This window comes from Microcaecilia unicolor, chromosome 5 (assembly GCF_901765095.1).
Source record: "Microcaecilia unicolor chromosome 5, aMicUni1.1, whole genome shotgun sequence".
Classification (NCBI taxonomy): domain Eukaryota; kingdom Metazoa; phylum Chordata; class Amphibia; order Gymnophiona; family Siphonopidae; genus Microcaecilia; species Microcaecilia unicolor.
In genome coordinates, this window is record NC_044035.1 from 258,186,970 (window position 1) to 258,208,087 (window position 21,118).

The window sequence follows — 21,118 nt, forward strand, 5'->3', positions numbered from 1 at the left end:
GCTTTCCTCATATTTGAGTCGTTCTACTATATTAATCATTTTGGTCCTCTATATCATGTTGCCTGGCTACTGCAACTGATTATTCTGCTGTCCTGAAATGTAATACACAATCCCCAATATTTAACCAGCCAGGAATGGCTCCTGGCTGACTGAATAGCGGTTAACCTGCTATCCACAAATATTCGGTGGGAGATAGCCAGTTATCTCCCACTGAATATTCCCAGTCATGGCTTAGCTGATAACCGATTAAATTGTGGGATATAACCTGCTATCTGCTAATATTCAGTGCATTGCCAGCTAAATTTGGCAGCCAAATTGGGCTGCCAAAATAGAAGCCTATCTTTGGCTAGTTTAAACTTAACTGGCAAGTGCTGAATATTGGCTTAGCTGGTTAACTTTAAACTGGACAAAAATAAACCAGATATTCAACACCGGTCACCGGAAATAACCTGGCATTGAATATTCGGCCTCACCGCTGATCGCAGGAATTAGCCAGGCTGCCTCCTGTGGTCTGAATATCAGCCTCAGTGATACTCTTCCAGTATTAAGGGAGTGATTGAAGTCTCATAGGTGTCCATGCCTAGATTACAGAATATTCTACTTCTCTTTAACGCAATGCCCAATAAAACTCTCTTCATGTTACTGTTCAAGGAGGGGAGCAATGCCTATGAAGTAAAAAAAAAATACACACCTTCACAGATGATGCAGCTATTTCAAAAACTGTGAGAAAAGACCATATGATGTAATCCCCTCAAGATAAAACAATAGACAATATAATGACCTGAGCAAAGAGTATCCTGGTCTGATAATTCACTCAAAGGTCTGGGAATGGATAATCCACTCTAAGAAAAACAAAGATCCAAAGTGTCCCTGGGAAGAGTCTGAGTCTCCCACTGCTCAAATCCACAAAAGAACAATGTTCAATTTACCTGTGCAACAGTGAGGAGAAGAGGAGATAAGTTAGGAGACTAAGCTACATTCCCCTAAGAGACAATGCTAAATTTCAACATGTAAATGCACAAAGGAACTATGCATGGTAAAATTACAGTTATAAAAGTTATTAACAGTTAGTAATAAAAGTTATTGGAAAATGACTTTAAAGTTCCAGTTAAAGACCTCTGCCATCCCCTCACATCATCATACCCTTTTCTTGAAGTAACAAGACAGATGCTAAATATGGACGTGTCAACTTGAATCATCTCCCCAATTAATAGCACAGGTTTATTTCATTTCCACACTGCTTCCCTAGCTAAAAAAAAATACCGGCAGCAGTTTACAAATCCCACATAAAAACCCAATAAAACCATGATGTAAAAAAGAGAGACTGTAACATGTAAACCACAGCCAAACATTAACACCTCAAATCAGATAGATAGGTGTTAAAACAAGGTGGGCCCATAACAGGCTACCACAGAGGGTGCTAATCCCCTAAAAATGTGCAAAATGGGGTGGGGTGGGAGGTGTAATAGGGGAGGGGAGAAGGCAAGGAAGCTAACCCCACTGCTACTTGTGCTTTGCCCTGCGACTAATTGGAGGACCACAGTGTCCAGGAGAAATGATTTTATAGGAAGAAAGATTGACTCTGATTCAGAAAAAGTCCTGGGACATGAATTCAAGGTTGGCCTTTGTCAGCATCTCTGCATAATCTTGGCCGAATCATTTTATTGTTATGTACTAATCTGGTCACGCACTCAGAGGTCGCTGATCAAAACTCCTGCGCTATTCTGAATAGCGCCATAAAAATACCGCCAGAACAGCACAGAAGAGCAATGCCCTAATGCTCAAAGCTAATGAGATGCAAATATAGGCGCGCTCAGAGCTTTGAGCATTAGGGAGTTCAGCACTTTGGCGCAGGAGGATTGTGCTTGGCGCATGCGCAGAAGAGTTCACAGGTAAGCTCAGCTCCTGTGCGCACGTGCCTAGTAAAACCCTAACGTGAAGCACACATTGGTGTCTGTTTTCTGCAGCCTAAATATAAGAGTTTTTAATTTTTTTTTCTGGATGCTTATATTTAGATAAGTACATAAGTATTGCCATATTGGGAAAGACCAAAGGTCCATCAAGCCCAGCATCCTGTTTCCAACAGTGGCCAATCCAGGTCACAAATACCCGGCAAAATCCCAAAAATGTACAAAACATTTTATACTGCTTATCCCAGAAATAGTGGATTTTCCCCAAGTCCATTTAATAACGGTCTATGGACTTTTCCTTTAGGAAGCCGTTCAAACCTTTTTTAAACTCCGCTAAGCTAACTGCCTTTATCACATTCTCTGGCAACAAATTCCAGAGTTTAATTACACGTTGAGTGAAGAAACATTTTATCCGATTAGTTTTTAATTTACTATATTGTAGCTTCATCACATGCCCCCTAGTATTTTTGGAAAGCGTGAACAGACGCTTCACATCTACCCATTCAACTCCACTCATTATTTTATAGACCTCTATGATATCTCCCCTCAGCCGCCTTTTCTCCAAGCTGAAGAGCCCTAGCCGCTTTAGCCTTTCCTCATAGGGAAGTCGTCCCATCCCCTTTATCATTTTCGTTGCCCTTCTCTGCACCTTTTCTAATTCCACTATATCTTTTTTGAGATGCGGCGACCAGAATTGAACACAATATTCGAGGTGCGGTCGCACCATGGAGTGATACAAAGGCATTATAGCATCCTCATTTTTGTTTTCCATTCCTTTCCTAATAATACCTAACATTCTATTTGCTTTCTTAGCCACAGCAGCACACTGAGCAGAAGGTTTCAACGTTATCATCAACAACGACACCTAGATCCCTTTCTTGGTCCGTGACTCCTAACGTGGAACCTTGCATGACATAGCTATAATTCGGGTTCCTCTTTCCCACATGCATCACTTTGCACTTGCTCACATTAAACGTCATCTGCCATTTAGACGCCCAGTAACAGACGCCAATGTGTGCTTTGGGTGTCTTTTGAAGCATGGCCGCTTTACATTTAGACATTTCACGTTCGGGTCTGCTGTTTCTCACAACCAGCGCTTAAGGGCTTGCACGGGCCTCCTTCTGCTTCCAAAAAGCAATCAAAAATCAGTAGATTTTGTAGAAATAATCATGAGAGAAGCATGAGAATCATGGCAAAGCCACTCTACCAACACCCTAATGCCTTCTCGGACCTGGCGTTATTTTTTACAGTGGTAAGGCAGTTTTGTTTTGGATGCTCTTTTCTGATCATTGGGTAGGAATACAAAATGACCTCATTTAAATGAGCTTGACTACATTTGCATGCTCTCTGCGGTAAGGCCTGGCGAGCTCGTTGTTTGCTGCGCTAGACCCCTCTGATCATTATGCACTGGTAAATGTGGGCGTTAGTATGACATTACCGGCTTCTAGCACCTGTGTTTACTTTTGATCATCGGCCTATTGGACATCTATCTTACTCTGGCTTTCCTGATAAACAAACTAGGGTGAAAAAAAGGGGCATAGAACCATGAAGTTTCAAAAGCATAGGACTCATCACGCAAAACAGTAGCTGTCTGCTTCTTTTTCTCAAAAATGATCATGAACTTGCCTACGTGGGAGGTAATTGTATGGCAGGGTGCCTAGGCAGAAAAGGAACATTTAAGCAACTATGTGCCTTTCTAAAATTAACACACCAAAATCTCCTGCACAAAGTTACATTTGCTCCAAGGATGGAGGTAATTTGTGCACGTTACGTACTGCTAAAGAACAGCAGGCACATGTATTTTATAAAGTACACATATGAAGTGCTTATCCCACCCTCATTTTGTCTCATAAAAAGGGAAGGGAAAAGGGGATGGGATTTGATATACTGCCTTTCTGTGGTTACGATCAACGTGGTTTACATACATACAGGTACTTATTTTGTTCTTGGAGGGTTAAGTGACTTGCCCTGAGTCACAAGGAGGTACAATGGGAATCGAATGCTTCTCAGGCTGCTGTACTATCCATTAGGCTACTCCTCCACTCCAGGGGCAACTCTTGAACTGGGCGCCATCATTTAGGTGACCCGAGGCCTCATGGTAGGCGCCTATTCTATAACGAAACCTGGACGCCTAGGTTCCATTACAGAATACTAGCATAACCTGGTATCAGCACACCTAACATTTATGCATTCCCATCTACACCAGCTATTCAGCCTGTAATTGGGAGCCCTGCCCATGTACTCCCCCTTGCAAATACATGCTATGTAAGGTAAGCAGGTATTTGCAGAATAGCACTTAGCTTATGCAAGTACTAGCATTCTAAACATTTACCTGTGTAACTCGTATTTACAAGCAAGCGCCTAGATTACAGAATTACCCTTCTACACGCTCAAGCCGCTTATAAAATTATTCTTCATGGATACTTTGAGAACCACAGGAAAACAGAAAAAGAATAAAAATGATTTGAAGACACCCTTACAAACACCTCCACTCAAGACTGCCCAGAAAACATAACATACATCCCCTTTAGATATTCTGGGTTACATCCAAAACAAGGATTTCAAAATCCACTGACATCCATATTAGTCAGGGGGGAACAGGACTCTTCAGGAAAGGAAGGGGTCCCTCTTGTAGCTGTTTAAATGCAGTGTTATTCACCTATAAATTAAACAGCCCAAAGAGTGCATCATAAGCATTGCTAAGGAATTCGGCTTTATTGAGTTTGCATAGTAGCCCGGAGCAGGGAGAAGCATCCATTGTGCTTTTAAAGTTAGGCCCCACCCAAACCAGACAAGCAAAGATCTGTTGATGCCGTGAGAAATTTTTCTAAGTCAACAGGGAAATCAGAATCTTAAAAATAAAAGTATGTCCAACTTGGCTGTTCGTCAATATCCCAGTTAATTTAGAACATACCCACAAGTCGATGTCGCTCTAAGGTGACATCTTTAAAAACATTTTGGTGATCCTCTCATCTCTCACCCTACCTTGGGACTTTCAGAATTTGATTTTTATTGGGTTAGTCTATTGCAGTCAAAGGAAAGGAGATGATAGAAAAAGTATGAGTTAATTAAATTGGCTCTGATCTGCTTTGAGATATAGGGCCTGGTGAGACATTCTAAATTGTAATTTTTGGAAAGCTCTTCCATTTTAGTCATTAACAGGGGGATGATCAGAAGCAAACACCAGCGCTAGGGGCTGTTAGCGCCATAATAGCACTGGCGTTTGCTAACACCCCATGATCAGAGCCCTCAAGTGCGTGAAACAACGCGCTCGAGGGATCTGAATGCAACTAGCATGCTAAACAGGGCTAAACATGTTCATCCCCAATGATTAGCGGCCAGCGCACCGAAGATTGGGTTGCTCGCCGCGGCAAACCCTACACCAGCTCCGAGCTGGCGTTAGGGTTTGCAGATCATTGGGGAGGAATGGTGAGCCCTGTCCAGCATGCATTTGTCCAGCGACAGGGGGCTGGAGGTCTGGCGGACCTCCGGTCCCCCCGACAATCCCCACTAACTCCACAAGCAAAGGTCCCTGGTGAACAACCAACTCCCCCCCCCCCCAAAGCGACGGGGGGGGGGGGGGGGCTGGAGGTCCGATGGACCTCAGGTCCTCCTCAACAATCCCCCCCAGGTTCAGGGAGGGCTGGAGATCTTGTGGGTCTCCAGCCCCCACTAACTCCCCCAGCAAAAGGTCCCTCATATGGTGTATAGCCCTGCCCAGCGCATCCCAGGATACACTGGGCAGAGCTGGGCGCCGATATTTTGCGCAGGAAGAGGAGGGAGGTAGGCTACCCTCCCTCCTCCAACACACAAGGTAGGGGGGACTGGACCACCAGGGACCCCTTGCTGGGGGACTAGGGGGGGCTGGAGACCCACCGGATCTCCAGCCCTCCCTGAACCTGTTGGGGGGGGGGGTTGGTTGGTCGCCCACCTGGGGGGGGGGATCGTCGGGGGGGACTGGAGGTCCACCGGACCTCCAGCCCCCGTTGCTTGGGGCAGGGGTAGTTGTTGCCTGGTGGTCCCAAGGACCTCCAGCCCGTGTTTGAAAGGTTTGGGCTTTTGACAGCCCAGACCTGTCAAACAAGTGCAGGAGGATTGTGTTGAGCACATGCTCAGGCACAATTCTCCCGCACTTCTTCCCCATAATCAGAGATAATTGCATGCTTAAATTTGCATGCAATTATCTCTGATCATCGGTGCGGTAAAGCCCCGAGTTGTTCCAGCGCTATTTTAGAGAGCTGTTTGTAACAGCGCGGGGCTTTTGATTATCTGCTTCTAACCCATATAGGCATCAGGTACAAACAATTAAGATTTATTTACCACCTTTTTGAAGAAATTCACCCAAGACAGTGTGCATTAATAAGCTCAAGGACTGGAAGCAAGGAAGATCATTTCCGAAAACTTTAAATTCTTTTAAGTCACAAAGTTTCTGATACAATAAACCCCCTACCTATGTATGTAAGGCGTATCGTTTGGGAGACAGACTGCTTGTCAAAATGTGCGATGTACCTAGCATATTTACTTCTATGGAGCTTTTCTCCAACCAGTCTTAATTTCTCATTTGTACATGGGATATTTTTCTTAAATCTTGAAAGAGAAATCTCCAGTTTATAAATTTGGTCTGGTCTATTGTACATTGATGATTGTTTTTGCTCCATTAAGCTACATCAGAGAAAGATATGGTAAAATATATTATGATAAAAGGAATGGAAACTGGGAAGCAGAAGATCCCAAACACAAGAAAATGGATATTTCAAAGAATGCACCACTGATATAGCAAAGACATTATCACAGGAGAGAAAGGATTCAGGTCAGCTTTCCCTCTCTGTATGATGTCACACTACGAAAAGGGCCAGGAATTTGACAGAAGAAAATCAGGAAGGACAAGAACCACAGCCTAAAAGAGTTGTTGTCACACGAGAGAGAGAGAGAGAGAGAGAGAGAGAGAGAGAGAGAGAGAGAGAGAGAGAGAGAGAGAGAGAGAGAGAGAGAATGAGAGAAAGAAAGAAAGAAAAAGTAATATATGTTAGAGAGCTATAGGGGAAAACACATCCATCTGAAATGCTCTGGAGACAGGCATATGGCCCTGCCCCTGCACATTAACAGGGAAATATCTGTGGTTCAACCACGAGACTTCCTAAGAAAATCAGTCACCTAAATACTGCAAGAGAAGCATTTCTTTTCACAAAGTGAAAGATCTGAGATCGGTGGACTAGAGCTATGTTTAACAATTTGAAGATCATTCAAAAGACATTTAGGGTCCCTTTTACTGAAATGTGCAAGTGGTTAGAGCACCCTAATTCCGGTCTAAACTGTTTATGCATGCCCATACTAACAGTGGCTTGACAATGTTCACTAATTCCCACGTTAACTAAAAAATAAGCAAGCAATAAGGAGGGAAATGGGTGGGAACTGCATCTTGAACTTGATGTATGATATGGTAGGCATTGGAGCTGACTCTGTGGGTGCTTCAGCACCCCCAATATTGAGAAAATTCCTTGTATGTGTATAGGGAGGGGTCATTTCCATTAGGCTTAGCACTCCCAATAATTTTGAAAAGTTGGCTCCTATGATGGTAGGTACTTTGTGTTAACTGGTAATGCAGCATATAACACAGAGCAGTGAATGCCCCCTCAACACATTATCATTCACGTTATCTCCAATGCAGTTAATAAGCAGAAAGTGTATTGCCACTGGATTAACTGCATGAGAAGATGAAGTGTATGCACCCAACAGTTAAACACAACAGCATTCAGGTTGGTGCATTCTAATCTTGGCCATTAACACACAGAAATATGACCACATTTTACCACACTTTAAAAGGGGTCCTTACTTAGAGGCACCCCTAACCTGATCAATTCCTGTAGCCAAACGTATGGGAACAGAGGGTGCAAAACCATTCTAGTGCCAGTTGGGGGAGACTTGCCTTTAAGATTCTTTTCAATTCAACCACATGTATCCCCAAGAAACACAAATATGTCTATTCTAACTGGTCCTTTGCTCATAATCTCAATACACGCTCCGCTGGTAATTAAACCAGCCTCTTAGAGAAAAGTTATAAAACCAACCAATCAAACTGCTCCCGTTCTCCAGTAATTCCCCAAGCACCGGCTGAATTTTCAGTGTGCCTTCTAGGCAGCAGAAAGCATTGAAAAAGCCTTCAAATCACATATACCGAGAACACAAAAGGAAGGCTGTTCTGAGCTCCCTGAAAGAACAGTCTTAAAAGAATTAGATCGGCCCTGACATCCCAAAACTGTTGCAGAAGACCCTCTACTGGATGTGCTCTAACCCATCCCCCCCTTAAATAGCAGACCACCACCACCATGGGTGCAAGAGACAGAAGAGGAAATCTCTGGCAAATCACTGACAGGTCAGGACAAAAAACAGCCACTTACCCAACAGCAGCAAGAAAGGCAGGGCCCAGGCACTGCACCTCATGCTTATAAGGAGGGAAGGGAAGAAGAGCTGTCAGGCTCTGCTCTTCAGATCTTCAGCTGCTGGGCAGGGGCTGGATTTCCAGAAAACAAGACTGAAGGGGTGGGGGGAGGCATGAAACCACAAAATGCCTCCAAATGTTAAATGAAGTTTGAAAAACAGGGCAGGGGAGCAATGCAAATATTATGGATTCTTTATGTGCCTTGAGACGCTCTCAGTTAGAGTTTCTTCACTAGGTACAGTTATTCCCTTTTGAGTAAATCTCCCAGGAAAAGGGGTGTGCTGGCAGGGTGCTTTTTATCCAGTATATCCAGTGGTGATGGGGGATAGGCCCCACACTATTCTTCTCCCCTGATCCCCGGCTCCAGGGTATACTGAGTAGGGTCAGGCGTCAACACTGCCAGATTCTTGAAAGAGGGGAGTTTGCCCAGACCTCACACCTGCTGCCTATGTGATCTTCTGCAGAAACATTCTAGTCCACTGCCTTTAAATATTTTGCTTCTGATGGATTTCCAGTCCTGCCCTTGTGTGGCCAGAGAATCCCTGGAGTCAGTGAATGAAAGTACTTCAAAGGGCTGCAAACCTTCCAGATCCTCCTGTTGGAAAATGAAAGTGTAACAAGCGATAAATATGTAGATAGCTGTAATATTCAAAGTACACCAACTCTTCATCGGCTCAACCCTTACCCTTTATCACTGGCTCTCCGCTATCCTCACAGTGCTCCTCTGCTTGTATTACTTTCCTGAACATGCTAGTTCAAAGCTGGAGGAAACACGGGTGCCCGCTAGCAGAGCATATGATTTGCAATACCGGACGACGGCTGTGGAGTTGGGATGAAAGAAAACAGTAAATCAGAAGTCATATGGACATTACATTACAAACCTTTCCAAATAAAGCTGATGCACTCGGATATCTAGGCCCTACCAACAGGGGAGAAGTGGCATTGGTTGGGGGGGGGGGGGTTGTGGTTAACAGATTCTTGAGAAGATTAACTGTTTCAAGCTGGCAGCCCCCTAGCCCCCTCTCCTCCAGAGTGAGCAAGAGTATAATTATCTATTTATTTTGAATTTCGCTCACACCTTTTTCTTCAAACTGTAGCTCAAAGCGAGTTAAATTCAAGTGCAGTTGCATTTCTGTCCTTGTAGGGCTTACAATCTAAGGGGCATGTTGACAAAAGGGCATTAAGCCTTTACTGTGCGCTAACAAAAGTGCCGCCTGACGGCATTGAGGCATTCTGCGGTAATAGACCTCTTAGCACGTGTTAGGGAATGTTTCTGACAGAAAGTGTGGCATGGAAACATTATCCTGTTAGCGCATCCTAGGTAATGCAAGCTAATAGCTGAGTTAATGCTAGATCACCTTGTGCCTCCTACCTGCTCCCACGTAAAATCCTAGGAGTTCCTGCAAGCTAATGATTGCATTACGAGTACAGCATGCACAAAAAAGAAAAGTGTTAAATTTACAGTTAATATGCACTAAGGGCGTCTTTTACTAAGGCGCGCACTAAAATTGTGGGCGCGCTAAATGTTAGACGCCCATAGGAATGCATTGGCATCTCTAACATTTTTGGCACCCATAATTTTAGTGCACGCCAAAAACGTGAGCGCACCTTAGTAAAAGACCCTCTAAAATTTAGTAAACATGCCCCTTACTTTGGACCTGAGGAAATGGAGGGTTAAGTGACTTGCCCAAGGTCACACCTGTCTTAGTTCCCCAGCCCATGCTCTGGGTAAAAGGGTTCCTTTGAGGTCCATAAGAACATGGGGGGCTCCCTTAATTTATTTATTATTTCAAATAATAGCACGTATTTTCAGTCAGAATACTCAGCGCTTCGTAACAATTTCTTTATGGGCTGTGTGGAATGCTTTCCTGGCCCTTTTTCCAGGTCTGATGTGTAACCAGAATCTCTAAAAAGTCAGCCCCAGAAGCATAGAGGACGCAGCCACTGGATAAGCATCTGAAATTAATAAGTTCCCTTCTTGAAAGGAAAGGACTAAGCAAAGAAATAAATCATAAAAAAATTAACACATAAATCACAGGCAGCCTAGTTTCTGCCGCAACCTCTGGACCCTTTAGCGAAGCTCGACCTTGACAGAATAGGTGGGATATTTAAAGCCAGTTTTAACAGAGGAAAGGATGGGGCTACCAGCAGGTGCACCCACATACCCGGCGGGCGACCCATCGCCCCTTCACCATGGACCATGTAGAACACCGGCCACCAACAGGAGGATAAAAAGCAACAAACATCTGCCTTACAAAAAAAAATCCAAGAGCTTAGACAAAAGCCGATAACGAGGAAAAGGACAGAAACATTTTTTAAAAAGTGTCCGATCTGGGATCTCCCTTTCCACAAATACTAGTTTGTAATCGGCTCCTACTGTACTCCGCATGCAACGTAACCCAGGAAAAACAGCCAGCCAGGATGGGCGCGGGGCTGCCTTTTCCCGATCTGGAGCGTGACTTCAGCCTGGCCCCTTGAGTCAGCCCGATCGCCCCGCTCCTGCCCAGGTGAGTGCATCCTGACTCACTTTCCCTACCCCCAACTCTTTCCTACCTGCACACGCACGGAGATCGCAGCTCTCACTTCACCAGTGCCTGGGGGGCAGGGGCAGGCGGCTTCTCTCCCTCTACTAGGAGCCGAGCCCCTCCTTCCCGGCAGCAAACCCAATGGGAAGGGAAGCCGGGAGGCGGGGGAGGGGAGAGAAAGAGCCAGCAGAGGGGAGAAGAGAACAACAGAAGAGATAGAAAGAAAGAGAGAGAGAGAAAAAAAGGGCTGCCCTACCCGCCTCGCCCTGCCGACTCACATTACACAAAGAGCAGGAGTGAAAAACGACAAGAGAGAGAGAGAGAGAGGCAAAGCGCAGGGCACAGGAAAGCCCTGCAGGGACGGAGCTCCACAGAGAGGATTCCCATCCCAACTGGCTCAGGACGGAATGAGCCAGTCCTGGTTTTAACCCCCCCCCCCCCCCCCCCCCCCCGTGTTATATGGATTTGTAGTCTTGCCTTTTGTTGGGAATTCACACGGAACCTACAAGCCACTGTATGCAATGTGGTGTTAAAAAAAAAACAGGACTGGATCGGCCTGTCTAGGACATATGGGGTCTACCGGCAACCTTCTGTACAGGAGGCAGCAAATAGAGATGGTGTCTGTGCTGTTAATGAGAACCCCACCTAGCATACCTCGAGGAAGACATATTAAGGAAAGAGAATGGATTGGAGGTGGCACATGGTGAAAAAAAAAAAGTCGGGCCTCTGAGCTGATGCAAGAACATGGGGAGCCCCAGGCGACCTTCAACCTTGTACTCTTCATTCAACATTCAGGCCCCTGGTATGCAGTCCCTATTCCCCCCCAAAAAATTTTTTGATAAATTAAACTTAATCATGATCATCGCTAAAATCTTATAAAAATGCAGGGTTAAAGTTCCTGCAGATCTAGTTTGTGTGGCTGCCAGGACCTATTGCTTGCCTTTGCCTCCCCCAAGTACCTATTGCCCTAGGTGACCGCTTGCTCTTGCCTAATGGTTGAGCTGACCCTGGACTCTGATCCAGCACTGAAAGCTTTCCCACCATCTTCTGGGTTGCTCATCGTACAGACAGATAAACAGGGTGGGAACACAGATAAGCTGTTTCAGACTTCAGCCACCATCCTTCTATCTTCAGGTTGGCGTTTCATGAAACCAGCAATGAATATTCATTTACAAAATGTGCTTACAGTTGATCTGTAAATTTTTGTTATCGTGAAACACAGGGAGAGTTGAAGCTGCCCATGGGCAGAGTTTGGGCAACCTTAGAAGCTGGGGCATAGGTAGCACCAAATAGGTTCTGGGCAGAAAAATGAAGATAAGCCCCTATAATACTCTCTCTCTCCCAAGGTAGTGGGGACCCCTTTAAAGCATCAGCCAGGTATTGGGGGTAGGGGGAGGTATGTGTATAAAATTGAGGGGTATCTGGGTTTAGGAGTATTGGATAGGGAGATGGATACTACTGCTGTACTGTAGTATCCAGAACTGAAAAGCAACCACTCCTACCTGTAAAAAGCAGCACCCTGGAATACCAATATACACTTCCTGTTGGAAAAATAGAGCAAGTGAGATTGCTACTGTACTGATCCCTGGCCTACACAGAAACTAAACACTAGGGCCCCAGTGCTGTTCAGTAAAGTGCCAGAAAAATACTGTCACAACAGTGCTGCAACACAGCTCCCTAATGCTCAACACTAATGGGGCTCATTTTCAGTACTTAGACACACAAACCCAAGTGCTTTGAAAATGAGCCCCAATAACACGCAAATTTACGAGAGCTTAGTATTAGGGAGTCCAGGGGGAGGATTGTGCCTGGCGCATGCACTCAAGAGTTGTGCGTTAAGCGCTCCGGACCTGCATCACATTGATTACATACAATCATGCACTGGCGAGTATAAAAGTAGCTCTGCTGAAATATTTTAAAGTCAATTTTATTCATATTTAAAAGCTGTGAAAAAAAACAGAACTTCTGCCAAAGGCACTGTAGAGATATTTTTCTTCAAACTAAAGCAGAAAAGGACAGTTTGTCTACAGTTTTTCTGTACTTCACCAAGAGGAGGTTAATTCCCATTTTTGTAGTCTGTTTTTTTTTTAATCAAGAAAAAACTTTCTTTAATCTGAGCACTGCTGAGCTGCTTCACAAACCCTAACGAAAGCTCCACTGGTGTAGGTTTTACAGCTGGAAGCGCACCCTGGTTAGGTGAACTGCCCACTGAGCATTAGTAGTAAGGAGTGAGCTAATTAACATGCAATTGCATGCTTACACACTCCTGAGCTCTCAGCATTCTGCGGTAACAAATGCAGGCACTAGTCCAGCGCTAATTTATTTATTTATTTATTTATTTAGAACATTTGTATCCCACATATTCCCAACATAGCAGGCTCTATGCGGCTAACAACATGTATGGAACGAACAGCATATTAATACAATGGCGGAATAGAGAGTAAGGAACATCTTGGGGGGGGGGAGGGAACAACAGGGAGGAGAAATGAGGGACAGCAGGGAATTAATGGCCTCTAGCACCCACATTTGCTTTTGAGCATCGGGGCATAGCAGAATACCTCACTTATAGCATTTCTGCAGAATACAGACAGAATCTCAAACACAGAGGAGTCCTTTTACAAAGGCGCACTAGCAGTTTTAGAGCACGCTAAAAGCGTGCGCTAAATGCTAGAGATGCCCATAGTCTACCATTTAGCATGCACTAATCATTAGCTCACACTAAAAACTCTAGGGCGCCTTTGTAAAAGGGCCCCAGAATAAGCAACCCTGAGAAATCTGAATGCAGTGCAACAGTGGAGAAACATAAATGATTCCACCTGTACTGTGTACAATATAAAGTTATCAGGATTGCACATTTCAACTTTTATCAACGATCATTTATCTTTTGATGATTTTACATACATAATATGAAGACTCCTGAATCAGGCTAACTGCCGAAGCACAGTGCTGTGTCGAGTCTTCACCAATAAACGCTTTACCATCTTTAGAAGTCTCATTTGTTTCTGGTCACCCTGGTCTATTTCCCACTCCTTTTGTTTGTCTGACATTTCAAATGCAGACATATTCCAGTAACTTAACTGAAAATAAAATCTGATCTACCTCTGTTGTTTGGACTTTTTATTTTACTAATCAGTTAGATCCCAGCCTTTCCTTTAAACATCTTCATTTACTTTCTTTTACAGTGTCTTTTCAGTTCTTCTTTCTTTTCTCCCTATGTCTTTCTATAAGATTTTATTGTTCCCCTTCACTGTTTTTCTCTGTTTCTCTCCTCTGCATTTCCACCCAGTAGCTTGATTTTACCATTCTCTCCTTCTCTCACCTTCCAGTCTCCAGTTTCCCTTTTTCACATCTCACCTACCTATGAGCTTTCCATTTCTACTCTCACCCCTCATTCCCTCACTAACCCCAGCTCCTTACTTTTCACTCCGCCCCTCTTGACATCTAGCCCCCTTTCTCTTACCCACTGCTCAGTTTCCTCATTTCCTTCTCAGACCTGCCCTTTTGTCTATTTCTTTCAACCCTTTTCCACCCCCTCCAGATCCTTCCCCCTTCCCCTTTCTCACACTCTCCCTCACTTCGGACTTCCTCTTCCTCCTACACTTGTCTTCCATGCCTTCTCACTCCTCTCCCTCTATTCTGAAACCTTCTCACTATTCCCTACGTCTTTCCATTCCACTCCACTCTCTCTCTCTCTCTCTTCTCCCTCCCCATCTGTAGTCAGCCCATTCTCACCCTTAATCTTTTCCCATTGTCCAGCACCTAACCCCCTTCTCCCAGCCCCAGCATTCAAACCCTTTTCCTACCAAAATTTAATGCAGGAGAAATGAGTAGATAATTTCATAAATCTAAAAATATTGGTTTGTTCAGTGGACTTTTTGATCCTCGCGACCTGGATTTGATTCCCACTGCAGCTCCTTGTGATCTTGAGCAAGTCACTTAACCCTCCATTGCCTTAGGTACGTTAGATTTGTGAGCCCTCTAGGACAGAGTAAGTACCTGTATATACTGTGTACAGCGCTGCATATGTCTAGGTGAGTAGTAGTAGTAGTAGTAGTAAAACATGAAAATGTGGAGGGGGAAAAAAAGGCAATTCTCCCCACTACAGCACACAAAGCGAATGCTACATACCTGTAGAAGGTATTCTCCGAGGACAGCAGGCTGATTGTTCTCACTGATGGGTGACGTCCACGGCAGCCCCTCCAATCGGAAACTTCACTAGCAAAGTCCTTTGCTAGCCCTCGCGCGCCCGCGCGCACCGCGCATGCGCGGCCGTCTTCCCGCCCGAAACCGGCTCGAGCCGGCCAGTCCAGTATGTAGCAAGACAATACACTTCAAGGGAAGACACAACTCCAAAGGGGAGGCGGGCGGGTTTGTGAGAACAATCAGCCTGCTGTCCTCGGAGAATACCTTCTACAGGTATGTAGCATTCGCTTTCTCCGAGGACAAGCAGGCTGCTTGTTCTCACTGATGGGGTATCCCTAGCCCCCAGGCTCACTCAAAACAACAACATTGGTCAATTGGGCCTCGCAACGGCGAGGACATAACTGAGATTGACCTAAAAAATTTACCAACTAACTGAGAGTGTAGCCTGGAACAGAACAAACAGGGCCCTCGGGGGGTGGAGTTGGATCCTAAAGCCCAAACAGGTTCTGAAGAACTGACTGCCCGAACCGACTGTCACGTCGGGTATCCTGCTGCAGGCAGTAATGAGATGTGAATGTGTGGACAGATGACCACGTCGCAGCTTTGCAAATTTCCTCCATGGTGGCTGACTTCAAGTGGGCTACCGACGCTGCCATGGCTCTAACATTATGAGCCGTGACATGACCCTCAAGAGCCAGCCCAGCCTGGGCGTAAGTGAAGGAAATGCAATCTGCTAGCCAATTGGATATGGTGCGTTTCCCTACAGCCACTCCCCTCTTGTTGGGATCAAAAGAAACAAACAATTGGGCGGACTGTCTGTGGGGCTGTGTCCGCTCCAGATAGAAGGCCAATGCTCTCTTGCAGTCCAATGTGTGCAGCTGACGTTCAGCAGGGCAGGAATGAGGACGGGGAAAGAATGTTGGCAAGACAATTGACTGGTTCAGATGGAACTCCGACACAACCTTTGGCAGAAACTTAGGGTGAGTGCGGAGGACTACTCTGTTGTGATGAAATTTGGTGTAAGGGGCCTGGGCTACCAGGGCCTGAAGCTCACTGACTCTACGAGCCGAGGTAACTGCCACCAAGAAAATGACCTTCCAGGTCAAGTACTTCGGATGGCAGGAATTCAGTGGCTCGAAAGGAGGTTTCATCAGCTGGGTGAGAACGACATTGAGATCCCATGACACTGTAGGAGGCTTGACAGGGGGCTTTGACAAAAGCAAACCTCTCATGAAGCGAACAACTAAAGGCTGTCCTGAGATCGGCTTACCTTCCACTTGGTAATGGTATGCACTGATTGCACTAAGGTGAACCCTTACGGAGTTGGTCTTCAGACCAGACTCAGACAAGTGGAGAAGGTATTCAAGCAGGGTCTGTGTAGGACAAGAGCGAGGATCTAGGGCCTTGCTGTCACACCAGACGGCAAACCTCCTCCAATGAAAGAAGTAACTTCTCTTAGTGGAGTCTTTCCTGGAAGCAAGCAAGATGCGGGAGACACCCTCTGGCAGACCCAAAGAGGCAAAGTCTACGCCCTCAACATCCAGGCCGTGAGAGCCAGGGACTGGAGGTTGGGATGCAGAAGAGCCCCTTCGTCCTGCGTGATGAGGGTCGGAAAACACTCCAATCTCCACGGTTCTTCGGAGGATAACTCCAGAAGAAGAGGGAACCAGATCTGACGCGGCCAAAAGGGAGCAATCAGAATCATGGTGCCTCGGTCTTGCTTGAGTTTCAACAAAGTCTTCCCCACCAGAGGAATGGGAGGATAAGCATACAGCAGACCTTCCCCCCAATCCAGGAGGAAGGCATCCGACGCCAGTCTGCCGTGGGCCTGAAGCCTGGAACAGAACTGAGGGACCTTGTGGTTCACTTGAGATGCGAAGAGATCCACCAGGGGGGTGCCCCACGCCTGGAAGATCTGTCGCACCACACGGGAATTGAGCGACCACTCGTGAGGTTGCATAATCCTGCTCAACCTGTCGGCCAGACTGTTGTTTACCGCCTGCCAGATATGTGGCTTGGAGCACCATGCCTTGACGGCGAGCCCAGAGCCACATGCTGACGGCTTCCTGACACAGGGGGCGAGATCCGGTGCCCCCCTGCTTGTTGACATAGTACATGGCAACCTGATTGTCTGTCTGAATTTGGATAATTTGGTGGGACAGCCGATCTCTGAAAGCCTTCAGAGCGTTCCAGATCGCTCGCAACTCCAGAAGATTGATCTGTAGATCGCTTTCTTGGAGGGACCACCTTCCTTGGGTGTGAAGCCCATCGACATGAGCTCCCCATCCCAGGAGAGACGCATCCGTGGTCAGCACTTTTTGAGGCTGAGGAATTTGGAAGGGACGTCCCAGAGTCAAATTGGAGCAAATCGTCCACCAATACAGGGATTCGAGAAAACTCGTGGACAGGTGGATCACGTCCTCTAGACCCCCGGCGGCCTGATACCACTGGGAGGCTAGGGTCCATTGAGCAGATCTCATGTGAAGGCGGGCCATGGGAGTCACATGAACTGTGGAAGCCATGTGGCCCAGCAATCTCAACATCTGCCGAGCTGTGATCTGCTGGGACGCTCGCACCCGCGAGACGAGGGACAACAAGTTGTTGGCCCTCGCCTCTGGGAGATAGGCGCGAGCCGTCCGAGAATCCAGCAGGGCTCCGATGAATTCGAGTTTCTGCACTGGGAGAAGATGGGACTTTGGGTAATTTATCACAAACCCCAGTAGCTCCAGGAGGCGAATAGTCATCTGCATGGACTGCAGGGCTCCTGCCTCGGATGTGTTCTTCACCAGCCAATCGTCGAGATATGGGAACACGTGCACCCCCAGCCTGCGAAGCGCCGCTGCTACCACAGCTAGGCACTTTGTGAACACCCTGGGCGCAGAGGCGAGCCCAAAGGGTAGCACACAGTACTGGAAGTGGCGTGCGCCCAGCTGAAATCGCAGATACTGTCTGTGAGCTGGCAGTATCGGGATGTGTGTGTAGGCATCCTTCAAGTCCAGAGAGCATAGCCAATCGTTTTGCTGAATCATGGGGAGAAGGGTGCCCAGGGAAAGCATCCTGAACTTTTCTTTTACGAGATATTTGTTCAGGGCCCTTAGGTCTAGGATGGGACGCATCCCCCCTGTTTTCTTTTCCACAAGGAAGTACCTGGAATAGAACCCCAGCCCTTCTTGCCCGGATGGCACGGGCTCGACCGCATTGGCGCTGAGAAGGGCGGAGAGTTCCTCTGCAAGTACCTGCTTGTGCTGGAAGCTGTAGGACTGAGCTCCCGGTGGACAATTTGGAGGTTGTGAGGCCAAATTGAGGGTGTATCCTTGCCGGACTATTTGGAGAACCCACTGATCGGAGGTTATGAGAGGCCACCTTTGGTGAAAAGCTTTCAACCTCCCTCCGACAGGCAGGTCGCCCGGCACTGACACTTGGATGTCGGCTATGCTCTGCTGGAGCCAGTCAAAAGCTCGCCCCTTGCTTTTGCTGGGGAGCCGCGGGGCCTTGCTGATTCGCACGCTGCTGACGAGAGCGAGCGCGCTGGGGCTTAGCCTGGGCCGCAGGCTGTCGGGAAGGAGGATTGTACCTACGCTTGCCAGAAGTATAGGGAACAGTCTTCCTTCCCCCGAAAAAATCGTCTACCTGTAGAGGTAGAAGCTGAAGGCTGCCGGCGGGCGAACTTGTCGAATGCGGTGTCCCGCTGGTGGAGAGACTCTACCACCTGCTCGACTTTTTCGCCAAAAATGTTATCCGCACGGCAAGGCGAGTCCGCAATCCGCTGCTGGATTCTATTCTCCAGGTCGGCGGCACGCAGCCATGAGAGCCTGCGCATCACCACACCTTGAGCAGCGGCCCTGGACGCAACATCAAAAGTGTCATAAACTCCTCTGGCCAGGAATTTTCTGCACGCCTTCAGCTGCCTGACCACCTCCTGAAAAGGCTTGGCTTGCTCAGGGGGAAGAGCATCAACCAAGCCCGCCAACTGCCGCACATTATTCCGCATGTGTATGCTCGTGTAGAGCTGGTAAGACTGGATCTTGGACACGAGCATAGAGGAATGGTAGGCCTTCCTCCCAAAGGAGTCTAAGGTTCTAGCGTCCTTGCCCGGGGGCGCCGAAGCATGTTCCCTAGAACTCTTAGCCTTCTTTAGGGCCAAATCCACAACTCCAGAGTCATGAGGCAACTGAGTGCGCATCAGCTCTGGGTCCCCATGGATCCGGTACTGGGACTCGATCTTCTTGGGAATGTGGGGATTAGTTAATGGCTTGGTCCAGTTCGCAAGCAATGTCTTCTTCAGGACATGGTGCAAGGGAACAGTGGACGCTTCCTTAGGTGGAGAAGGATAGTCCAGGAGCTCAAACATTTCAGCCCTGGGCTCGTCCTCCACAACCACCGGGAAGGGGATGGCCGTAGACATCTCCCGGACAAAGGAGGCAAAAGACAGACTCTCGGGAGGAGAAAGCTGTCTCTCAGGAGAGGGAGTGGGATCAGACGGAAGACCCTCAGACTCCTCGTCAGAGAAATATCTGGGATCTTCCTCTTCCTCCCACGAGGCCTCACCCTCGGTGTCAGACACAAGTTCACGGACCTGTGTCTGCAACCTCGCCCTGCTCGACTCCGTGGAACCCCGTCCACGATGGGGGCGTCGAGAGGTAGACTCCCTCGCCCGCATCGGCGAAGCTCCCTCCGCCGACGTAGTCGGGGAGCCTTCCTGGGAGGTGGCCGCGGTCGGTACCGCACGCGGTACCGACGTCGGGGACCTCAACCTGGGCGATGGGCCAGCCGGCGCCACGCTCGACGGTACCGGTGGCGCAAGCACCGCCGGTACCGGAGGGGTAGGGCGCAACAGCTCTCCCAGAATCTCTGGGAGAACGGCCCGGAGGCTCTCGTTTAGAGCGGCTGCAGAGAAAGGCTGAGAGGTCGATGCAGGCGTCGACGTCAGTACCTGTTCCGGGCGTGGAGGCTGTTCCGGGCTGTCCAGAGCGGAGCGCATCGACACCTCCTGAACAGAGGGTGAGCGGTCCTCTCGGTGCCGATGCCTGCTGGGTGCCGAATCCCTCGGCGACCCAGAGCTCTCGGTGCCGACACGGGGAGGAGACCGGTGTCGATGCTTCTTCGATTTCTTCCGAAGCATGTCACCGGAGCTCCCCGGCACCGACGAGGAGGACGTCGAATCCATCCGTCGCTTCCTCGGGGCCGAGACTGAAGAAGGTCGATCTCGGGGGGGCTGTACCGCAGGAGCCCTCAGGGTAGGCGGAGACCCACCCGAGGGCTCACCGCCACCAGCAGGGGAATGGACAGCCCTCACCTGCACTCCACCCGATGCACCACCGTCCGACGACATCAGCAGACGAGGTCCTGGTACCACCGACGTCGATGCAGCTATCCGATGTCTCGGCGCCGATGCAGAGGCCCGATGCCTCGATGCACTCGATGCAGGGGCGGCCGAGGAAGATGGTCTGGACGCTGACGACGTCGATGCACTCGAAGATCCCGGTGCCGATGCCGACGAAGAGCCCGAGAACAACACGTTCCACTGGGCTAGTCTCGCTACCTGAGTCCGCCTTTGAAGCAGGGAACACAGACTGCAGTTCTGAGGGCGGTGCTCGGCCCCCAGACACTGAAGACACGACGAGTGTCGATCAGTGAGCGAGATAACCCGGGCGCACTGGGTGCACTTCTTGAAGCCGCTGGAAGGCTTCGATGTCATGGGCGGAAAAATCACGCCGGCGAAATCAAAAGCCGAAATGGCGAAATTTGAAGCACCAAATTTAGAGGGAGAAAAAATCTCGACCGAGGCCGAAAAGAGGCCTACCCCGACGACGAAAGAAAACTTACCGGGGCAAAAAAGCTGGAAGTACGGGGAGGATTTACACGAAACCCGGCGGGGGGTTTCCGGAGCACTTCCCGACTAGGACAAAGCTTTCTCGAAGGAAAAAAACACGTTCAAAACAAATTGGACGCGCGAGGTCGACTTTCCGGGGCTCGACACGGCGAAAACACGACCGTACCGAGTGCGGACAAAAGAAGACTGGCCGGCTCGAGCCGGTTTCGGGCGGGAAGACGGCCGCGCATGCGCGGTGCGCGCGGGCGCGCGAGGGCTAGCAAAGGAC

General features: G+C 48.1%; 1 protein-coding gene across 1 annotated transcript in view; it reads right to left on the reverse strand.

The window, feature by feature from the left end:
* The window catches only part of IGSF3 (immunoglobulin superfamily member 3), a 529,021-nt gene extending 517,997 nt beyond the window's left edge, over positions 1 to 11,024 (reverse strand). Inside the window, exons 1-3 of the mRNA XM_030204032.1 lie at positions 10,903 to 11,024; positions 9,035 to 9,168; positions 8,309 to 8,944 (exon numbers count right to left, since the gene is read on the reverse strand). Of these exons, the coding sequence (XP_030059892.1) occupies positions 8,309 to 8,351 (43 nt within the window). The 5' untranslated portion in view covers positions 8,352 to 8,944; positions 9,035 to 9,168; positions 10,903 to 11,024. The remainder of the gene's footprint in view (positions 1 to 8,308; positions 8,945 to 9,034; positions 9,169 to 10,902) is intronic.
* Positions 11,025 to 21,118: the final 10,094 nt, after the last annotated feature.